Source organism: Astyanax mexicanus, chromosome 4 (genome assembly GCF_023375975.1).
Source record: "Astyanax mexicanus isolate ESR-SI-001 chromosome 4, AstMex3_surface, whole genome shotgun sequence".
Classification (NCBI taxonomy): domain Eukaryota; kingdom Metazoa; phylum Chordata; class Actinopteri; order Characiformes; family Acestrorhamphidae; genus Astyanax; species Astyanax mexicanus.
This window is the reverse complement of record NC_064411.1, coordinates 34277932-34298460: the sequence shown is the minus strand read 5'-3', so window position 1 is coordinate 34298460 and position 20529 is coordinate 34277932. Positions and strand designations below refer to the sequence as shown.

At 36.8% G+C, this 20529-nt stretch overlaps 1 protein-coding gene across 1 annotated transcript; it reads left to right on the top strand.

The window, feature by feature from the left end:
* Positions 1 to 797: 797 nt before the first annotated feature.
* On the top strand, positions 798 to 11555 carry pi15b (peptidase inhibitor 15b). Its single transcript, XM_007252983.3, has 5 exons — positions 798 to 5095; positions 8886 to 9004; positions 9736 to 9868; positions 10133 to 10248; positions 10918 to 11555. Exons 1-5 carry the CDS (start codon positions 4808 to 4810, stop codon positions 11051 to 11053), a joined length of 792 nt encoding a protein of 263 aa, XP_007253045.1. The 5' UTR covers positions 798 to 4807; the 3' UTR covers positions 11054 to 11555.
* Positions 11556 to 20529: the final 8974 nt, after the last annotated feature.

Sequence of the window (20529 nt, the reverse complement as noted above, 5' to 3'; positions counted from 1 at the left end):
TGGTTTGGGCGTGTAGTGATGGTATTGGAGACAGTGACATCATCAATGCACTTGCTGATGTAGCCAGTGACTGATGCTGCATACTCCTCCAAATCAACAGAATCGCCTTCAGTAGCAGCCTCCCTAAACATGTCCCATGCAGTGCACTCAAAACAGTCCTGAAGGGCAGAGATGGAGCCTGCCGGCCAGGTTTTCACCTGCTTCTGAACTGGTCTGGAGCGTCTGATGAGTGGTGTGTATGTTGGAGTCAGCCAAACACACGTATGGTCCGAGAAAGCGAGGTGGGGGCAGGGCTCCGCCCGGTACGCGCTGGGGATGTTTGTGTAAACAAGATCCAGCGCGCACGCTCCTCTCGTTGCAAAGTCCACATGTTGATGGAATTTAGGGAGCACTGACTCGAGATTTGCGTGGTTGAAATCTCCGGCGATAATAAACAGTCCGTCTGGGTGTTTGTTCTGCAGATCGCTGATAGACCGATAGAGTTCACACAGAGCCTCTTTAGCATTAGCACCAATGCTAGCGCTGGGTGGGATGTAGACAGCAGCTATTAGCACGGCGGAGAACTCCCGTACTAAATAAAAAGGTCTGCACTTGACTATCAGGAACTCCACCAGCGGAGAGCAGTGTTTGGCGACAGTCACAGCGTTGTTACACCATTCCGTGTTGATGTAAACACACACGCCTCCACCGCGGGTCTTCCCGGATAGAGCCGCGCTCCTATCCGCTCTGAACGCGGTTAGCCCGGCTAGCTGAATGGCGCTGTCCGGAATGTTGTCGTTCAGCCACGATTCCACAAAGCACAGCAGTCTCTGAACTCACGCTGGGTTGTTCGCTGGAGTTGGATGTAGTCCAGTTTATTGTCAAGGGAACAGACGTTTGCCAGAAAGAGCGATGGTATAGCCGGCCGGCTAGGACTAGCCTTTAGCCTCGCGTGGATCCCGGCTCTCTTTCCGTGCTTCCGCTTACGCTCGCACCGCTTGCGATGGCACTTCCGTTGTGCTCCGGCGTCAGGAAACACCGCGGGCTGGCGGTCTGGGTCTCTTAGCAGGCTAAGCTCAAGTAGCGTCTGCAGAACCTCATCCGGTAGCGTGTTTTCTGGCTGATTTCTCCACTGTAGCAGGGTCTGGCGGTGGTAGAACATGTGCACGGGTGTTCCGATGCACATGTTTGCAGGAAATAAACGGAAAAAACGACAAATAGTAACACAAAAGCACCATTTAACGGACCCGGAGCGGCCGCTGCGTGTTAACGCGCCGCCATCTCGTGTGCATTGTAATATTTTGAGCAAAACTGTGCTCTTACCCTGCTAATTGAACCTTCACACTCTTCACACTGCAATTAATGAAGATTGGCCACCAGACTGCTCCAATTTTTCCATGAAACCTCCCACACTAAAATGACAGGTGTTTCAGTTTCATTGTCTAACCCCTGTAGGTGTAACAACATACACTCTCATTAACATAACGAGCCTGTCAACAGTCCAGACCTTTCACCAATAAAAAACCTTTGGTAAATCATGGAAGGAAAAATCCGGTAAAGAAGAACCATGACTGTTGCAACAACATTCCTCTCCCAAAACTCCAGCTACTGCTGCAGAATATTAGACATGGCCCTGTCCCAACATTTTTGAGATGTGTTGCTGCCATCAAGTTTTTAATTACTTTTAACATTTTATTTGTTCTGTGTTCTGTTGTGAATAAAATATGGGTTTAGGAGATTCGCAAATCAATGCATTGCTTTGTTACACAGGGTCAATGGAATTGGTGTTGTGATTGTATTTTAATTGTTGTAGCTAAAAGTAATGTCTATGTATATATAAAGACTTCAGCAGAAGTAAATAAAAAACTCTGAATGGTTTCCACATCTGGCCCATTGGGCCACAAATAAAATTGATGTTGCTATCAGGGATATATGTAATACAATTTTTGTATCATGTTTTAATGAGCTTTGTACTAAAAGCAACTTAGAATGAAGCAGGCTTAAATAGATGGGGCTAAACTGCTGTATGTCTGTAAATCTGTGTGACATCAGAATAGTGGTGATTTCATCACTGGTTTAATTTGCGTACATAGACAGAGTAAACAGTGCTTTAATCATGTTTGCAAACTACATTAATACTACCTTAATACTATTTAACCTTTTTAATAACCTCTAGTTCTGTCATTAATTATAACTTCTGAAGACCCACAGGGTTCAGTTTTAGGGTCTATGAAGAAGTGATGTATGGGCCTAGGAACAAGTTTCAATGTTAAAATATTTTATTAGATTTCTTATGAGTGATAATTGGCTAGTTAGGCACATTTAAATTATTTTATAGACAACTGAAAATAGCAGCTGATAGCGGTTGACGACAGCACTGTAAATGTGTGTGTTGTGGGATAATCCATTCTTCACAAGAATAATAACTATATCTGTCACTTTAATAATGAATCATAGGAAGCAGTCACATAATATTAATAACATAATGATTAGCTGGAGTTTGTAAAGTCTGTAGTTCAGTAAATGTACAGGATGCCCATGTTTATAGATAACATTAAGTCATGAGTGTCAACAAGACACTACTCATCATTACTCATCAACACCCCTTCATATCATTTCAACATACAGACAATTGATTTATGGGTAGCACTTTAAAATAAGACTACCTTTATAAAATATATATAAATGGTTTGTAAATTCGATTATTACTTATTGTTGATTAAGTTGCAAATGCTTTAAAAAAACATTGATAAGCAGTTCAAACACACCAATTAAAAAAGCAACAGCGGCAACTTATTCATTTAATTTATGGTAAATAGTTAAACAATACTTATAAATATATTAATATGGCAAGTTTAATGCTGATTGATGGAAAACACAAAGTCAGTAAAATCAGTATCTAGAAAGAGCTGAGGTTTGACAGTATAAGTGAGTGTGGAATCACTACTTTGCTAATTTTCAGCTCACTGTTGCCATTTCTGTTTATGTTATATATTAACTGCTTATTATTGGGTTTTAAAGTATTTGCAACCTAATTCATAATTATTAATAAACTCCTTTATTAACCATGCATAAACCCTTTATAAAGGTACTCTTATTTTAAAGTGTTACCGATTTATGTCTTAACAATAAGAAAATATGTAAAATTTACAGTTAATGTTAGATATGCAGTTTTCTTGTATAATCAGTATTTATAAAACATTTATAATTTTTTTGCAGTCAGACTAAATCACTCCCAGCTCACACATCTTGTCTTGACTTCCTGATTTATACATTGAGCTTGAATTGTACATTAAATATTTTAATTAATTTTGGGGGGGGGGGTTGTTTGTTTACTCTATTATTACTTCCTCAGTAATAAAATCAGTCTTATCTATCTATTGTAGTAATTTAAAAGAATACTTTATGACAATTCCAAATGTTTTGGTCAGTTATGTTAAATCTAATATTAAGCTGCATAAAATATGCAAATAAAACTTACAAAAATAATAATAATAAAAAAAAACACATTTGTCCTGCACACAATTATAGCACTTCTCTGCCTGGAAACCTGGAAGGCAGTGAGATACACTCTATTGCAAAAGTATCTTGGATGCAGCTTCTTGTCTATGAAACCCATTACATTCCTCTCTTTGCTCAATTGCTTCTTAAGCTAATCTAAAGGCCTGAATGGAATCAGCTGGCTCCGCTCTGTTATTTTACACTGACAGAGCGAGTTGCTTTAATTCTGAGTTGCTTCCACTGTGTTGTAATATCACTGACAGTTGGCTGTGGAATATTTAGGAGTGAGGAAATCTCACAATTGGACTTGTTGCACAGGCAACATCCTACCATGGTTCTATTCTGGAGTTTACTAAAAGTGACCCATTCTTTCACTAATGCTTATAGAAGCATTCTGCACTTGGTTTTGTAGATCTGAAGAAAGTCAGAAAGTCTTTATGACTGCAGTGCAACAACTCTTAACATGCAAGGGAGCAAAAGTTCCATCTCCTTAACTAAATGTTTATTGATATATTTTGCATTGCATTGTGTAAATTATTAATAGTCTAGTTTTAGGCCTATTTGTTTTAACAGTTTAATGTTGATATTTCTTAAAAATAATTGAAACACTGAAATGCATCCAGTAATATGCATTATATATAGGAAAAAATATTTGTAGTTTAAGCAGTTTAATAAATAATTTGTTCCAACAAGATCCAAAAGATGGAGCCTCTTATCAGGGCAGTAGGAAAGAATCCTGACTTCAAGCATTTATTAAAAGTGCTCGAGCATGATTATAATGAAGTTCCACTTTTATTATGAAGGTGAAAGGTGCCTCTATACATATTTTTTTTTTCACCAACCATACCGAAACCCAAAAGCGTATCGAAAACGTGCCAAAAATGTACCGAACCGTGGGGTTTATACCGAGGTGTGAACCGAACTGTGAATTTTCTGTACTGTTACACTCCTAGAAAATACTGTAGTTTTAACTGGACTGTCACTTTAAGTACACTGTCCTCAGTGTGCTGCTCCAGCAGGTGACAGGGAGGGACTGTATGGGGGCACCTTAAGCAGCACTATATAAAGCAGACAGTGGGACATTTACAGGGTGTGTGTGAGAGACAGAGAGAGAGATAGAGAGATAATCTCTGGTGCTGGTGGGCTGTCCACACTAACACTGTAACTCTGTAGCTCAGAGTTAAAGGCTGAGGATTCTGTGCGCTTTTACGCACCGCACGTTTACTCAGAGTCTTACTCAGATCTTCCCAAGTCCTCTCTCTCTCTTTCTCTGTCTGTGAGCGGCTGTGTGTTTCTCTGAGGGAGCGCTGTGGATCAGTTTAAGAGGATGAAGAGCGGCTACTTTCTGTTCCTCGAGCTGCTGCTCCTGTGCGTCTCCGGCGGCTCGAGCGCGTGGATCGTGCGTAACGACACCGGCTTGGCCAGAGGAGTTAACGCGAGTGCAGCGATCAGCGGCGCGCAGACGCAGCTCAACGCCAGTCTCCCCGGCCTGGCCAATCTCCCCAAATCCAGGAAAAAGCGCTACATCTCCCAGAACGACATGATCGCCATCCTGGACTACCACAACAAAGTGCGCGCCAACGTGTTCCCACCTGCAGCCAACATGGAGTACATGGTGAGTGTGTCAGCTTCTACTACAGCTGTACAAAAGCATCCAGACACACCTTACAGTGTAAAGCTTTTACGTTCATGGTTTTAAAGAGTGTCAAGAGTAAAGCTGGGTGCAATCAAATCCTCCTCACAGCAATGTTCAGACATCTCTAGAGGTGGAGTAGATCTTAGTAGATCTTCTCAGAAAAGTAGAGTGGTGACTGTACTATATGTGTACTATAAGTGATTTCAATCGTTAAATCAATCAATAAATTAATCAATCAATCAATAAATCAATCTTTATTTTCATTCAGTAATACACTTAGGGTAACCCTTATTAAAAAAATACATAAAAATTATAATTAAGTATTTAATCAGGTGAGCTAAAATAAGTAACTTCATAAACAAAACAATCTAAATTAAATAGTAAAAGTATTAGAAAAAATCAAACAATATAAAATTTAATTAAGAAGAAATTAAGTAATTTCTTAAAAATGAACAGGCTAAAATGTAAAGCAATAAAATAAAGAGATAAATAATTGGAATAATAAAATACATATAAAAAATAAATAAAAGGATGAAATAAATGAAATAAAAGGCCAAAACTAAAACAGGGAAAACATGAAATAAATAAAATAAATACAAACAATTAAAAGGCTTAAAGGTAAAACTAAGTGGTGAGCACCACATACTAAGTAGTAAGCACCACATATTAAATGGTGAGCCCCACTTATTAAGAAGTGATCAATAGTGCAGCTCTGTGAGAGAAATAGCGCCCCCAACTGTACAATGAGCTAAAGTGCGCAGGTGTGGGGCAGGAGTAGGTGTCCATATACTTGAATAAACTTAGGTGTCCATATACTTAAAGCGCCTAAGTAAACAAAAGTGTAATTCTTAAAACAAAAAAAAATATTTAAAAGTCAAACGAGCGCTGGATGTTAATCTACACAGATGTCTCTACTGAAAAACATTAATTTGGGTACGTAAAGCACGTCTGTTTAATCACAGTAAGCTTAGATTTCCAATATTTTGTCTTCTAAGGGCGAGTTTTCAGTTTCAGTTTCTTCAGCACTAAGTCTGGGGGCAGCAGCATTAGCATTAGTATTAGCCGCTAACCACAGCGCTAGCGGGACGTAAATGCCGCCTGATAGAACTAGACTGAGAAACCCTGAGTGTTCCAGTAACCCAGGGTGTTATCAGCTAGCGGTTCATCCCACGTAGCTTGTTTAAACACACCAAACACGCAGACTGCAGTTCAATATACTCACCTCTGAATGGCAAAAGCTAGCGTTGTGGTTAGCGGCTAATGCTAATGCTGTTGCACTCAGGGTTAGTGCTAGAGAAACTTCACTAAAACTCACCCTTATAATGCTGTACTTCAGCGGAGTGGCTTTACTGCTCCTTAATACCTGGCTGGTAGAATTCACACAGAGGGAGCACCAGATTAAAACGTGCACTGACGATTTTTGAGAAAATTGAAGGATACCAAAAAATTAGATAATAATACACTATTTTCAGTATCTGTCATCTGTTCACCACAATGTCAGTGTGTGATTACACACACCAGAGGCAGGGACTTTACATATTGATAATGTAATTATATTGTATCAACTCAAATTAAGAAATATATTGTGATATACATTTAGGTCTTATAGTCCAGCCCTAGCCTTGTCACTACAGCCCACTTTTTTAATGTACTTTCCATTTAGGCCCATGTGTAGTGTCTAATCCAGATGGAGCCCATGGAAACATATTATACCTCTTTTTACGCAAGTTAGAATATGTCTATGATCTATACAAAACATGTTTAATAAGTTATTTGCACAAAATTACTCTCACAAGCTGTTGTTGGCCACAGTCCTTGTTTACTGAGTGTTTACCACATGTACCACATGCAACACACAGCGGTGTTTCCTAGGGTTGGCACTGGAGTTTGCATTGCATTTATTCAGTACTAAACACAATCATATGTTTCTCACAACAATGTTCAGAACCCTCTTGTCTGATCTCAAGCGCACAAGTATGCCTGCAGCAAGCAAAAGAGATATAAAATCTCTATTATTTTCATTTACTTCATGAGAATTCCCTTAATTCCCTGGAGGAGCTGGTGTCCACATACTTTTGGACATCTCTCCTGCAGTGAAAACAGCACAGCAGATGAAACCTGAGAAGTGCGCTATTGTGCACTGAACTGGGGTCATTTGGTTGTTTCTGTTACAAAGGAGGTCAAAAGTGCAGCTTGGAGAAAAAGCACTGCCACATGTTCCACAGTCAGGTGTATGGAAGTATGTAGGCACTCCCTCTGCTGGACTGACTGAAGCATTTCCTCATGTAGGCAATTATTGCCTTACAAGGCGAGACAGGCGAGATGAACATATTTTCAAACACATTTCCTAAATCTGGGATCAACCTGGAATTTAAACAGATATGATTTGTTTTTAATCCACATGGCATTCATGTTTTAGTGCTGCTTTAACACTGGCAGGAGTGCTGCTGCGCGTGCTTCGCCATTAGAAGATCAGTACGTTCTGGACTGGGTCAGCTGGGCGCTATCAAACTGATAGTACAGCTTAGTTTTCAGTGTTTCTTATGCTTATTATCTTAAAACAGTCTGTCATCTGGATATATTGACTAATGAGGGAAACATAACAAGACGGTGACCTTAAGGTTCTCCTCCAAGCATGTTTAGGCCTTAGTGATGCTTCTTTTGAATCCCTGATAAAAATTCAGCACAAGACCAACTTTTGATGGTTGCTGGTTTCAGACAGTGTAAGCTGTTAAAAAGCAAAACAAAATATATTGTCAATATAACTGGTTAACCAGCTTTTGACAACTACAGAGTATGCTGGTCATGCTTGGCCACTCTGGTCATTCTGATAAACCAGCTTGGGCTTGCTGATACAGCAGCATACATTGCCAGTAAAAGAGCACCCTCTAGGGGTTCAACTGTGTTTGTTGCCTTGAAAGTTTGAAGACAAAAACACTGTAATTTCAAAAAATATTTTTTTATATTAAAATAATTGGAAAAAATGATATAATATTATTGAGCAATTAATATATTTATGTTGATTTGATTTGAGGATGTAGACCATTCACCAGTAGAATGGTGTACTATTAAAACACATTTGGTTAATTCATTTATTTGGTGATAATATAAAGCACTTTAAAACTGGAGTACTGCATACAAATGTTTATATATCAAAAATGGTCAATCATTAAAAAAACAAATGTTTATATATTAATCAGGCTCGAATGCTACATTCTCCACCAGTAGCAAGGCAGACCTATATCTTTAGTTTATTGTTAGTTTACTGTCAGCATTTTTAGGTGTAGCTTTGTGTTTAATATTGACATATTATTCAGATATTAATTCTCTGTTAATGCTCCCACCACCATGCTTCACTGTTTATGCCACAATTGGCATCTTGGTGTTTGTCTAGAAAGGTCAATTTATTTTTTAGTTTATGCAGAGACTGTGTTATTGTATTTTATTAGATAGTTAAGTAAAGGCCAATTGTAAGCCATTTTACAACATTTTAGCTCTGAATATTAAGTCCCTAACTGTTTTTGGAGATTGGTGACAAAAACCTCAGCCCATTTTTTATAGTTTAGCTGCAGCTTAAAATTTTTACCTTTCTATGGACTCCACAGAATACAGCTTAATTCTAGCTAATGTAATAGGATAAAACCTGTTGGGATTAATTGTGTTTCCTCAAGTTAAAATGTAACCCCTGTTGGATAAAGCCTTGTTAAAAATGGTACTGAACCAAGTAACTTGTCAGTATTTATCAACGGTGCGCTTTGTGTATGAGCAGGTGTGGGACGAGTCACTGGCTCGGTCAGCAGAGGCGTGGGCAGCCGCCTGTATCTGGGATCATGGACCACCCTACCTTCTCCGATATCTGGGCCAAAATCTCTCCGTCAGGACTGGAAAGTAAGTCAGGCATATCATGGTTGGAATTATTATTAATGATGCTCTTCTTTTAAATTTAGCTCTTTAGTTCTGAGCTACGGAATATGTATCTCTCTAGGCCCAAGCATTCTAACAATTTCTAGTGGGCCAAAAGTATTTAACCTGTTGTAAACCAATCTGCTCTTAAAGATTTAATTACTTCTCAAGTCTAATTAAGTTGTATCTAGTTGTATCTCCCTTTATTTTAGACCATCCATATGCTCTTCAGTTTACAGATAACAATATGTCCAAACCCTGCTAAGGAAAAATATCCCCACAAGATACTTCCACCACCATGCTTCACTGTTAAAATGGTGTTTGTTGAAGAATAGGAAGTGTTAAGTTTGTGTTACAGTTGGTATCTTAAATTTTGTCTAGAAAGCTCCATATTTGATATTTTATGCAGGAACTGTGAACTGTTTAATTAGTTAATTAAGTAGAGGCCAATTGTATGACTTATTACATAATTTTAGTCCTGACTGTCAAGTCGCTAACTGTTTTAGAGATTGTCAAAGAAAAACCTCAGGCCAGAGGCTAATCAGCACTGGCTCAGCATTCGCTGTGATGCTATTTGTGTACTGCTGAAAGGCATGGTCCAACAGGTTGCAAGTGATTGCCAATGCATTGCAAGCTCCCAACAATATCGAGCAGGTTTAATACCTAGAGCTGTCGCTTATCAGTGGCATTTATTCTGTTCCTCTTCTGTTCCCCAGCTACCGCTCTATCCTTCAGCTGGTTAAGCCCTGGTATGATGAAGTGAAGGATTACGTCTTTCCGTATCCCAGAGACTGTAACCCCAGGTGCCCGATGCGCTGCTACGGACCCATGTGTACACATTATACACAAGTAAGTAACAGCAGCAAATAGTAGCAGCTTCTGGAAAGTTTATCTGTAAAATGCTGAATTAAAGCAAAGTTTGTCAAAAAATCTAAACAATTAGCCAATCATTAGAATGTAGTTTTTCACTGGATTTACTCCACAAATCTTCCACCACATTTCCAGTTTTTCCTGTATTAGCTCATATGTTTGTAGCTCTATTGTAATATTAAGGTTTAACTAATCTATGCCTCGACTTTAAGCTCCTTTATCTGATGATCTGTGGTTTTGCAGATGGTCTGGGCGACATCAAACCGTGTCGGCTGTGCAATTAACGTGTGCTACAACATGGTGGTGTGGGGCTCCGTCTGGAGGGAGGCCACCTACCTGGTCTGCAATTATTCTCCCAAGTAAGTTACTGTTCCTTGCTCTTGCTTATTAATATTCATAGCAATATTCACTACGTACCAATTTTAGCTTTAAACATAAGCTAAGAGAGAGAATGGCAACTCTCTTATTGCTCCTCCTGACTGAAATGCCGAAATGCACTATAAAACTGTCAAAACTGGGAAATACCACATAACCTGCGTCATGTTTGTGTCAAGCCTGATTTGTATTTATAGCAGTGGTGTAAAAGTGAATCACATTGTCCAGCTGCAGGAGAGGCCCAGGAGCACAAATACCAATTTATAATATTATAATATTTTGAAAATTATAATATTGAAATTTACTCAGAGAAAGGCAGACTTTGGGTAAACAAATCAATGCTAAAGCTAAGTTAGCTCAGCCAACATTGCTGTAATGGCTCTGTACAGATTGTATCTTTCAGTTGACAAAGAGCCAGCTTGTGAAGTAGATGTATTAAACTGAGTAATCTAATACAAAGAGTGATAAGTAATGCTTTTTATGTTATTTAATTCATGCACATAGATTGTAAAATGATTCATTATTCACAATTAGTCACAATACTAATACTTAATTTCATACTATCTATATATCTATAATATCTAATAGTGATCACATATGCATGTTAAATAATTCTGATAAGATGTGTAAACTTTTATAATGCTGTTTTCCAGGGGGAACTGGATCGGAGAAGCTCCCTACAAAGTGGGCGCGCCATGTTCAGCGTGCCCCCCAAGCTACGGAGGCTCATGCAGCAACAACATGTGCTTCCCTGGCATTAACTCAAACTTTATGTACTGGTTTAAGTAAGCTGTCTGTTTCTTATATCATCAGATAAGTGTTTATGACACCAAGTTCTGAAAATTTGCTGGAGCATTTAGTGTTGGAGATAAATTCATTCAGAGTGGGTTTTGGTGGTAAAATAGACTCAGCAGACTCAGGCGCTGACCCAGGTCATGCTGCTTCACCTTTAGCTGCTGGAGCGAGAAAGCACAACTTTCAAGCTTTCTCTGGGTGGGTAGGTGGCGCAGCTGATGCCTTTTTTTAAGAAAAAAAAAAACAATCTATTTTTAGGTTTAAACTGTTTAGGTGTTTGTTTTAATTCACGACCACTGTGAACAATCATGACAAGTTAATTCTAACGTTCCTCAAGTTCTTTAACATTTAACCCACTCTGAATAATAATAATACAGCAACATTCCTTGTGTAGAGTTTTCAATGTAAAATTTAAGATTTTCTTTGGACTATTTTATGACTTTTCTTTGTATGGGCCATCATATTGATGCTTTAAATAATTTTTTTATTAAGTTTTGTACTTTCCTATTTTCCTATTTTATTGATGCTTATTGATACTAATTAGTTATTGATATTCTATTGTCAGGGCTTTTCCATGGTGCTTTAAACAGAACTGCTTTTTGTATTTTGTTCAAATACAAACCTTCATACACTGACATGCCAATAATCATAGGATAGTAGTACATAAACGGATCAGAAAGTGTTACCTCGTGGAAGGGGTTGGAACCACCCAGACCTGGCTATTGTGCTCATGACAAGGCAACAACAAATTTGGGAATTGGAGAGAGGCATTATAGAGGGTGACGGATGGATGGATATTATGATTATTATATTCTGATTCTGGGCACTTAACATTCCTCAATCCATAGTGCTACTCACGTGTGTAACGGGAATACTAGAGTTACTAGTGGTGCCTGGCAAGAATTGGCGATGCATTCAATGCAGGATACCTCACATGTACATCCCACAGATCATTGCAGCATTCTTTAGTGTTCATGGGGCATGACAAAAGTCATGGGACACCTTTTGACATCTCAGTGTATGTACAGTTTTTACTGAATATCTATGGTTCTATGGCAGCAGCTACATCTTGTTAACAGTGTGTATGTGTGCCTGTATACTGGTCAGACAGAACATATGGGTTATTCCACAGCAACAGCTTCCATCAACAAAGTCAGTTTATGTTAGAATACAATATTCTTAGGGTTTCAGTAGTTATAACTTAATAGTAATAATAATTAAAAATAAAATAATAGCTTTAGTATTGAGATATTTGTTTTATGTAATACAGAATCAGACAAACACTTTAATAAATTAGTCCAATGAGTTTGCTCAATACTTTCATATTATTTTTTTTTAACTATAGTCTATTATAAATGTTTGTTTTTTATGTATTATTTTCAACAACTCTATGAACATATCTATGAAATATTACTTGTTAATGCAATATTTAAAGGTAATATATTATGTGCAAAATCTCTGCAGAGGCACTCAAATAAAAATTCTGCTGATAACATGCTAAATCCCAGTCCTGATCTTAATGTTAGTCTTAATCTTAATCACTGTTATGCAAAAAACAAAATATATATATATTTTTTTACCTAATTTGGGAAGGCACCCATTGCCGACGCATACGCAAATATACATACAAAGCTGCTCTATTCCCTTTAGAGAAATATTACCAATAGATTAGTGCTCTCCAGAGAATATAAACCTATTGACACCATGCCTAATGCATTTATTGGTGATGTTTGTCCCTTTTGTAATGATTAAATTCAATATTTAAGATGTTAAATATTATTTAACATAATATTTAACATAACATAATAATATTTCATATTTAAGAACATAGGTGAGCATATTTTTAAGAGGGCATATGCATTTCATCAAATTTTCATCAAATTTTCTGTATTTTTTTGCTTATGTCATATTATGTGACTTGCTGTGGAATAACTAATAAGCACTTTTTGTTGCTGTAAATCTGTTACAGGTCTGTTATTACTTCTGATCCACAGTGGTGCTCATATGGTATTGTGTTATAATAGACTCTTGTTTATTGTGCATTGTTTCATATTTGTAAAAAAATCAGTACATTAGAGGGCCACTATGCAAAAATGCAGAAGAAAATATTAACAGTGAGGTTTATAGGTCAGTCAGTTTGATGTTTTTAGTGCATTTATTAATGCACTAATTTGATTCTAATCATTCTCTTCATTACCTAGAATTAAGCTGTGCCTTTAAGACTGAAATATATTTAAATGAGCTCTGTTCTATGTCTTGTAAAAATAATAAAATATACACTAAATTATAATACACTTTCTGGCCCAAAAAATGTCACACTCTCTAATATTTGGTTGAACTGCCTTCAGCATTGATTGTAACACGCATTCTTTAGGCATTGTTTCGATAAGCTTCTGCAATGTCAAAACATTTATTTCAATCCAGTGTTGCATTAATCTTTTACCAAGATCTTGCTTTGATAATGGTAAAGTCTGACTGCTGCACAAAGTCTTCTCCAGCACGTCCCTGCCATTGTCATCTGGGAAGAAAAAATGCATAGATGGAATAACCTGGTCTATATTCAGTATATTCAGGTAGTCAGCTGACCTCATTCTTTCAGCACATACTGTTGCTGAACCTAGACTTAACCAACTGCAGCATCAACCCCACATCATTTACTTAGTTAAATCCAGGTGGCAACTTTATTTTGGTCAGGCAGTGAATCTTATTAAAGATTCAAAATGTGCCTTAAAAAGCTCAGTTCTGATTGGCTGCACTTCATTGCACCCAATTAAATAAAGTCTAGGCTGAAACACTGCTTATAATTTTTTGAGTGTAAATAAACATCGCTTTAGACTCATATTTGGGGTATTTGGACAGTGTTTGCATAGTTCACTATATTGGCAAAAGTGTCCGCTCACCTGCATTGCGTTTGGTGATGTGATAAATTAGATAAATGAGGCTGAACGCTCTGCTGTTCTTGAGCTGATTCTTTAAAAAATGTTTGTAGAAGCAGTGTGCATCTCTAGGTGCTTGGTTTTATATACCTATGGCCATGGAAGTGATTGGAACATCTGAATTTAAGGATTTGGATGGCTGATCGAATGCTTTTGGCAATATGGTGTATTTTATCTTCTTTTAAGCTGAATCAGAAACAGTGTTATCCAGAATATGAGCTCTTTAAAAACATCTGTACAACAAATAGCAGACTTCCAAGATCAGGTACATGGTAGACCCCTCACACACACTTGTTTAATTAATTTAAGCTGCAGTGGGGGGAATTTATAAGCTAATAAGGTAAGGATATGTAAATTGCACACTTTGTGGTACTTTTTGTACGGTATTTATTTTAAGTTTGTAATTTTGTAAACATAACAATCAGTATGTTCAATCCAGATTTTCTTTTTTTGGTACTTTATTGCAGTGTATGCAGCTGAATGCACAGAAGGTGCTGTACTGTACAATGTATTTAAACATTTTTTCTTGTTTCTTTTCAATGTTTTCTTGTATTTAAGTTTATTTCATTGCTGATGTCCATTTAAGGTATATTTGCGCTGTTAGCTAATTATGCCATCTACAAATACCTACCGTAATGAAGCTTATGCACGCTACATAGCATTTTATGCATAGCAGCACTTTACAAATGTTCAAAAAATGCTTTCTTACAAAAGCTTTAAAAAAATTTTTGGTTAGTTTTCATAATAGAAATGTACCGTAGTTAATCGCATGGGCAGCGGCAGGTGGTCCACCCTAGCTAGGGGTGGGCAGTGGTTTAAAACACTTTGTGTTCCTATACAGACAATCCTATATCTGCATGTAGGCCAAATGGCCCTTTTCTGTCAAAGTGGGCAGGCCTTTCTGAGTGAGTGGGATGTCCGGCTGGTGTGGTGTAGTTTTTTTGTGTTTGTGGAGAGTCGTCACTAGGCAGGGAATGCACTGAGGTTGTACAGTTAATTTGTATTTATTTCTTCAATTATTGTATTTTGCCCTAAATTTCTGAATGAGAATTTTTTACTGAAGATGTAACAATAAAGTGGTGCTGTATTCTAACATACTGAATGTGTGTGTGTGAAGTATATGCAGTGTATATACTGCAGTGTCAGTGGTCATGAAGCGTTACTTTAGGGGCTGGCATGGAATCACTCACACATGTCTGGGTGAAATTGGGAGGTGTTATCTTGTGAAGGCTGAATGCTGGCTGGTGTATTTAAGGAAAAGCATGCCTGAAAGTGAGTGCCAGAAGGATGAGAAATTTAATTTTTTAAAGATGTGCAAATATTTAACATTCCTTTATTCACAGTGTCACAGAGAGTCACACGTGTACCAGGAATAAGTGGTAGAAAGCATTACCCCTCACAGTGGACAGCAGTGCAGTGGCTGGTAATGCTCTTAACCAGCAGCATCTGGCTGTAATTGACAAACAACTATGGCAGAAATCCCATCACATTTAATACAGGAGACCCCACACTCATAATCCCACAGATTAGTGCAGTGTAATTTGGCAGTGTTAAATCAACACTGTTAGTGTTAAATCAACACTGTTAGTGTTAAATTAACACTGAGAGTGTAAAGTTTAACACTAATACATGTTAATTTAACACTAACAGTGTTGATTTAACACTAAAAGTGTTGATTTTAACATTTTTAAATACTAAGTATAATTTTTTCATTTAATATTTTCATTTTATTATCATTTTATGAAATGTATAAAATGGTGTTTTAAAATATTCCTATTGTTCTCTCATCCTATTAATTTTAATTATACATCATTTATTATAATTAAACTGTAGTAAAACTTTTATTTAATTTTGTTTATGTATTTATTTAATGGTAACAACTTTTTATTTTATGGATATTAATTATAAAACATTATTTATCTACATAATTTCATGCTGAAAACACTGAACTTTTGAACAGTGACTGCATGTTTCCTAAAAACATCTCTCTCTCTCTCTCTCTCTCTCTCTTTCTTTCTCTCTGTCTCTCACATACACAAACACAGTACAGTTTAAAGTGTACAGTGAGGAAGAGAAGTCTGAGTGAATAAATCTGCAGCTCCATGCCGGTCAGGCCGACCCTGAGAAACAACAAATCAGCTTGTGATTGTTCTGGCTGCAGTCTGGCCCTTTTGATTTGTTCAACTTCCCGGGCCTCCAGCACTGGCAGCATATCTGAGGTTATCGGAAATTGAAAAATAACCCTCCTTCAGAAAACAAATCTTTATTAGCTCAGCTTTCACAGACAGACTGCAGGTCACACCGCTACCTCCAACAGTCAGGACCAAGCTGACCAACCAACCTGCAGCATCCAGAGACCTCAACTTCACTCCTCTGCACTGCTTTAAAGCCACAGTTTAAAAATTAATCTTTAAAGTTACACAACAGGACATTTTAGATGTCTAGTTTGTGCTTCTGCAAAGAAAAATGGGGCTAAAGCTGAAAGTTTATGTGGGTCATTATGAGATTACAGTGACTTTAAACTCAAACTTTTTTACTATTTGTTATAATACTATAACAATAATAATAATAATAATAATAATAATAATAATAGCGTTGGGAATGTATTATTATTATTATTATTATTATTATTATTATTATTATTATTATTATTATTATTATTATTATTATATAAGACTACACAGAAATTATACTTTTTTTTTGCTTCCCATACAAATGCACTATAAATTCTTTCGTCTATTTTCTGGTCTATTTTCATACATAAGGTGCACTGGATTTTAAGCCTCACTAGTAAGGAACAGGTGTGTCGCCATGTTTTCTTTCTGAATCAGCGGGTCTCATCTTTTAAAGCTAAGTTAGGTAATGGATGTTAATCTACAAAAAATTCTCTCCTGAATCATTTATTTGGGTAAGTAAAGCACCTTCGGTTTATTTACACTAAGCTTAGCTTTCCAGGTTTGCAGCCTTAGCATTAGCAGCTAACCTCTTTAAAGAAAAACTTCACTGAAACTCCTGTTTAACGCTGTAATAAGCTGTGTACTTACACTGTAGCTTTACTACTCCTTACAACCTGAAGAATATATAATGCACTCGGGATTAAATGACAAATTTGGAGGGTTTTAGGTGTACCTTATAGTGCTAAAGAAAGAGCTTTTTATCCTCACTTTTTATAAATAAAAGCATAAAAGAGTAACAGGGTGGACAATTTTAGCGAACATTTAGCATACTTTTAGTCTTCAGTCCAGCTTCAGTTATTGTATGATTCTAAATCACATGCTCATAAACTGTCCATTGTTTTTAATTAATGTGAAAGTAACACCTGTAATGAACCACGAAGACCAGTTAATTGTATTCCCTTGACACTGTTGCTTCTCTCGCGTGATCGTTTCACAGCTTAGCTTTCCAGGTTTGCAGCATTAGCATTAGCAGCTAACCGCTTTAAAGAAAAACTTCACTGAAACTCCTGTTTAACGCTGTAATAAGCTGTGTACTTACACTGTAGCTTTACTACTCCTTACAACCTGAAGAATATATAATGCACTCGGGATTAAATGACAAATTTGGAGGGTTTTAGGTGTACCTTATAGTGCTAAAGAAAGCGCTTTTTATCCTCACTTTTTATAAATAAAAGCATAAAAGAGTAACAGGGTGGACAATTTTAGCGAACTTTAGCATTTGATTAAAATATGGTTGACCTAGAGATACAGACATATTGAAATTAATTTTAATTACCATGATATTTTACTATGACAGCTTTACCAAAATGAGAAATATGAAGTGAAATTAATATTTCCCTAATGTGTTTTTAATTTTAATCTAAAATGTAGAATAAAGTAAAAAACACTGAATGAAAAGGTGTGTCTAAACTTTTGACTGGTACTGTAGTTGTTATAACAATAACATTGGGGACTGAATTAGCTTCCATTGGATCAGGTGTTGGAAATGTACAGTTTATTGGGTTTTCATAAAACCCTCACAATGCTGCCATCTAGTGGCTCCATCAAAAACTGATTTCTACATCATAAAGACGGTCTTTATAAAATAGTGCATGTTATATTTTTATTATGTTGAGCCTTGATTGTTATTATTATTATCATCAGCATATCTACTGCTATTGTTTTTTTTTACTAATACCATTAGGAGACTTTCTTAGGAAGTTCTTCCTCCTTCTCTTCTCTCTTCTTCTTTTTCTTATCAGAATTAAATATAATAATTATAATTTACATCTTTAGTTGTAGTTAACAGAGGTTAGACTATAATCAGACTATGGAGTGCTTTAGTAAATTATTATTATGATATATATAATATTGTAATTCAATATAATATTGTAATTCAATAATTTATCATTTTCTCAATTGTTTCTCCCAATCACCACTGATGCCACAACACAAGGAGGGTGAAAACTAGCACATGCCTCCTCCGATACATGCCAGCCACTGTCTCTTTTTTTAAACTGCTGCTGATGAAGCATGCTCAGAGGAAAGGCTTTCCTGTTTTTTCTGTCTTTCTCTTTTTTATTGATTACTTTTAGTCTTCAGTCCAGCTTCAGTTATTGTATGATTCTAAATCACATGCTCATAAACTGTCCATTGTTTTTAATTAATGTGAAAGTAACACCTGTAATGAACCACGAAGACCAGTTAATTGTATTCCCTTGACACTGTTGCTTCTCTCGCGTGATCGTTTCACAGTTCATTTGCATGCTTCGTTTTTTTTGCAGCATTTCTTTGCACGTTTTTGTGTCTTTGGTTATTTTTAAAAGCTGCCCAGCTTTATTTTCCCTGTGCCTGAGCCATCTGTTGCACTGAATGGTGAATTAGAGCAGTGTGGTGGGCTTTCTCTGTGAATTCTCCTCACAGAGGGGCTCACTGTTACCAACTGTTACAGATGCGAGGTCGCGGCCACAGCGGGAAGAGCTGCTGATTTTAGTCACGGCTGATCTTTACGTTGGCACACCGAGGTCCAGTAGTGTCTTCGGCCACTTAGCTTGAAGGGTAGCTGCCATAGTTTGACACAAAGGCAAATTTACCTGGTCTTAATTTGCCTCTTTAGCTGTGAGGCTAATGCAGCTACCAAACTGGTGCTAATTCTCACACAACTTAAACATAAATGAAATATCCCATCCCCTCTGCCACCCACTATCAAATTTATCAAAAATTCACAATTCATGCCTTGCCATGAGAATACTGGCCAATGCTCAGCCTTACACACCAGATAACACCTGCCAACTTATACAGGTGTGGGTGTTCCCAAGTCGTCACATCAGATAACACTTCATGATCAATTTACTTACTACCATCCCATGACTTTTGGCATAATAGTGTATATAAATGAGCTTGGTCATGCAAAAACATTCCTTATAGAACATGGATGGGCTGAGCTAACCTGCTAAAGGTTAAATAGGTTAAACGAGGTTAACAGATAGCTTTAAATATGCTGTATAATGCACTAGAGAGTGGGCATTGACAATGATTGTGTTTACATTCATTCAATTATCCGATCATAATCCGATTTCTGCGAGTATCCGATTATTCAAGTGGTCATGTAAATAGTACAATCTGACGTCAGATTGAGCCTGTTTCTATCTTGTGTGTTTTTTTTCTCTTTTGGTTCCATGAGCTTCTGCCCATTGTTTTCCTGTTTTGTGTTCCCAGCGATGTTCTCTTTTAAGCACATGGCCTTGTTTTGTTACTGCCCTGTCCATTGGTGTTGTCACATTGTGTCTTGTTTGTAACCCCACCCCCTCATTTCCTGGCCCAGGTGTTCCTCACCCTCCTTGTGTATATAAGCTGCTTTATTTGTGTTTCCTCGTGGAGTCGTTTGTGTGTTACTATGCCATGTATCTGTGTCAGGTTTGTTTGTTTTCTTGAGCCCTGTGTTATTTTTGTCTATTAGGTTTCTTGGTTTTTTTTTTTTTTTTTTAGTCTTTGTTTTTGTATTTTTTTATTAAATTATCCTAGCCTTGTTTATTTGTTTTGTATGCTTTGTATGCTTTTCTCATGTTTGTTTTCCAGTTATGCTTTAATATTCCTTATTTTGTTAAATAAATATATGCCTGCAATAACGTCTGTCCTCTCACCCTTTTCTGCATGACGCTTCTTTTGTTCAGACCAAATTGAAAATGTAACTTGCTCAGTAGGACAGATGCTTATTCATAAAAAAAGCAACATATTTCCTATTTGTATATTCAAGTGCATGATCAGATTCCGGACAAAATCGAATTGTCTGTAGTTATGGCAATGTAAACGTACTCACTGTTTATAAGATAAGATAAGATAAGATAAGATAATCCTTTATTAATCCCGCAATGGGGAAATTTACAATGTTACAGCAGTACAGAGGAAAGGACAGAGAAACATGCCAGGAAAAAAAGATATATAAAAACAAATAATGATAAATCTATATATACAAAAACAATTACAGGAAATATATAAAAGCTACTTTAAAAAAATTATATATAGTAAAGGAAATATATATATATATATACATCTAGTGCATAGAGATATAATTATGGTAGGGTGTGACCAGTATTAT

Excerpts from the sequence above, each read along its gene's own strand:
- pi15b (XM_007252983.3), top strand. The coding sequence starts at position 4,808 with ATGAAGAGCGGCTACTTTCTGTTCCTCGAGCTGCTGCTCCTGTGCGTC. Across the intron at positions 5,096-8,885 it reads CAGCCAACATGGAGTACATG|GTGTGGGACGAGTCACTGGC; the intron begins GTGAGTGTGTCA and ends GTGTATGAGCAG. Across the intron at positions 9,005-9,735 it reads CTCTCCGTCAGGACTGGAAA|CTACCGCTCTATCCTTCAGC; the intron begins GTAAGTCAGGCA and ends TCTGTTCCCCAG.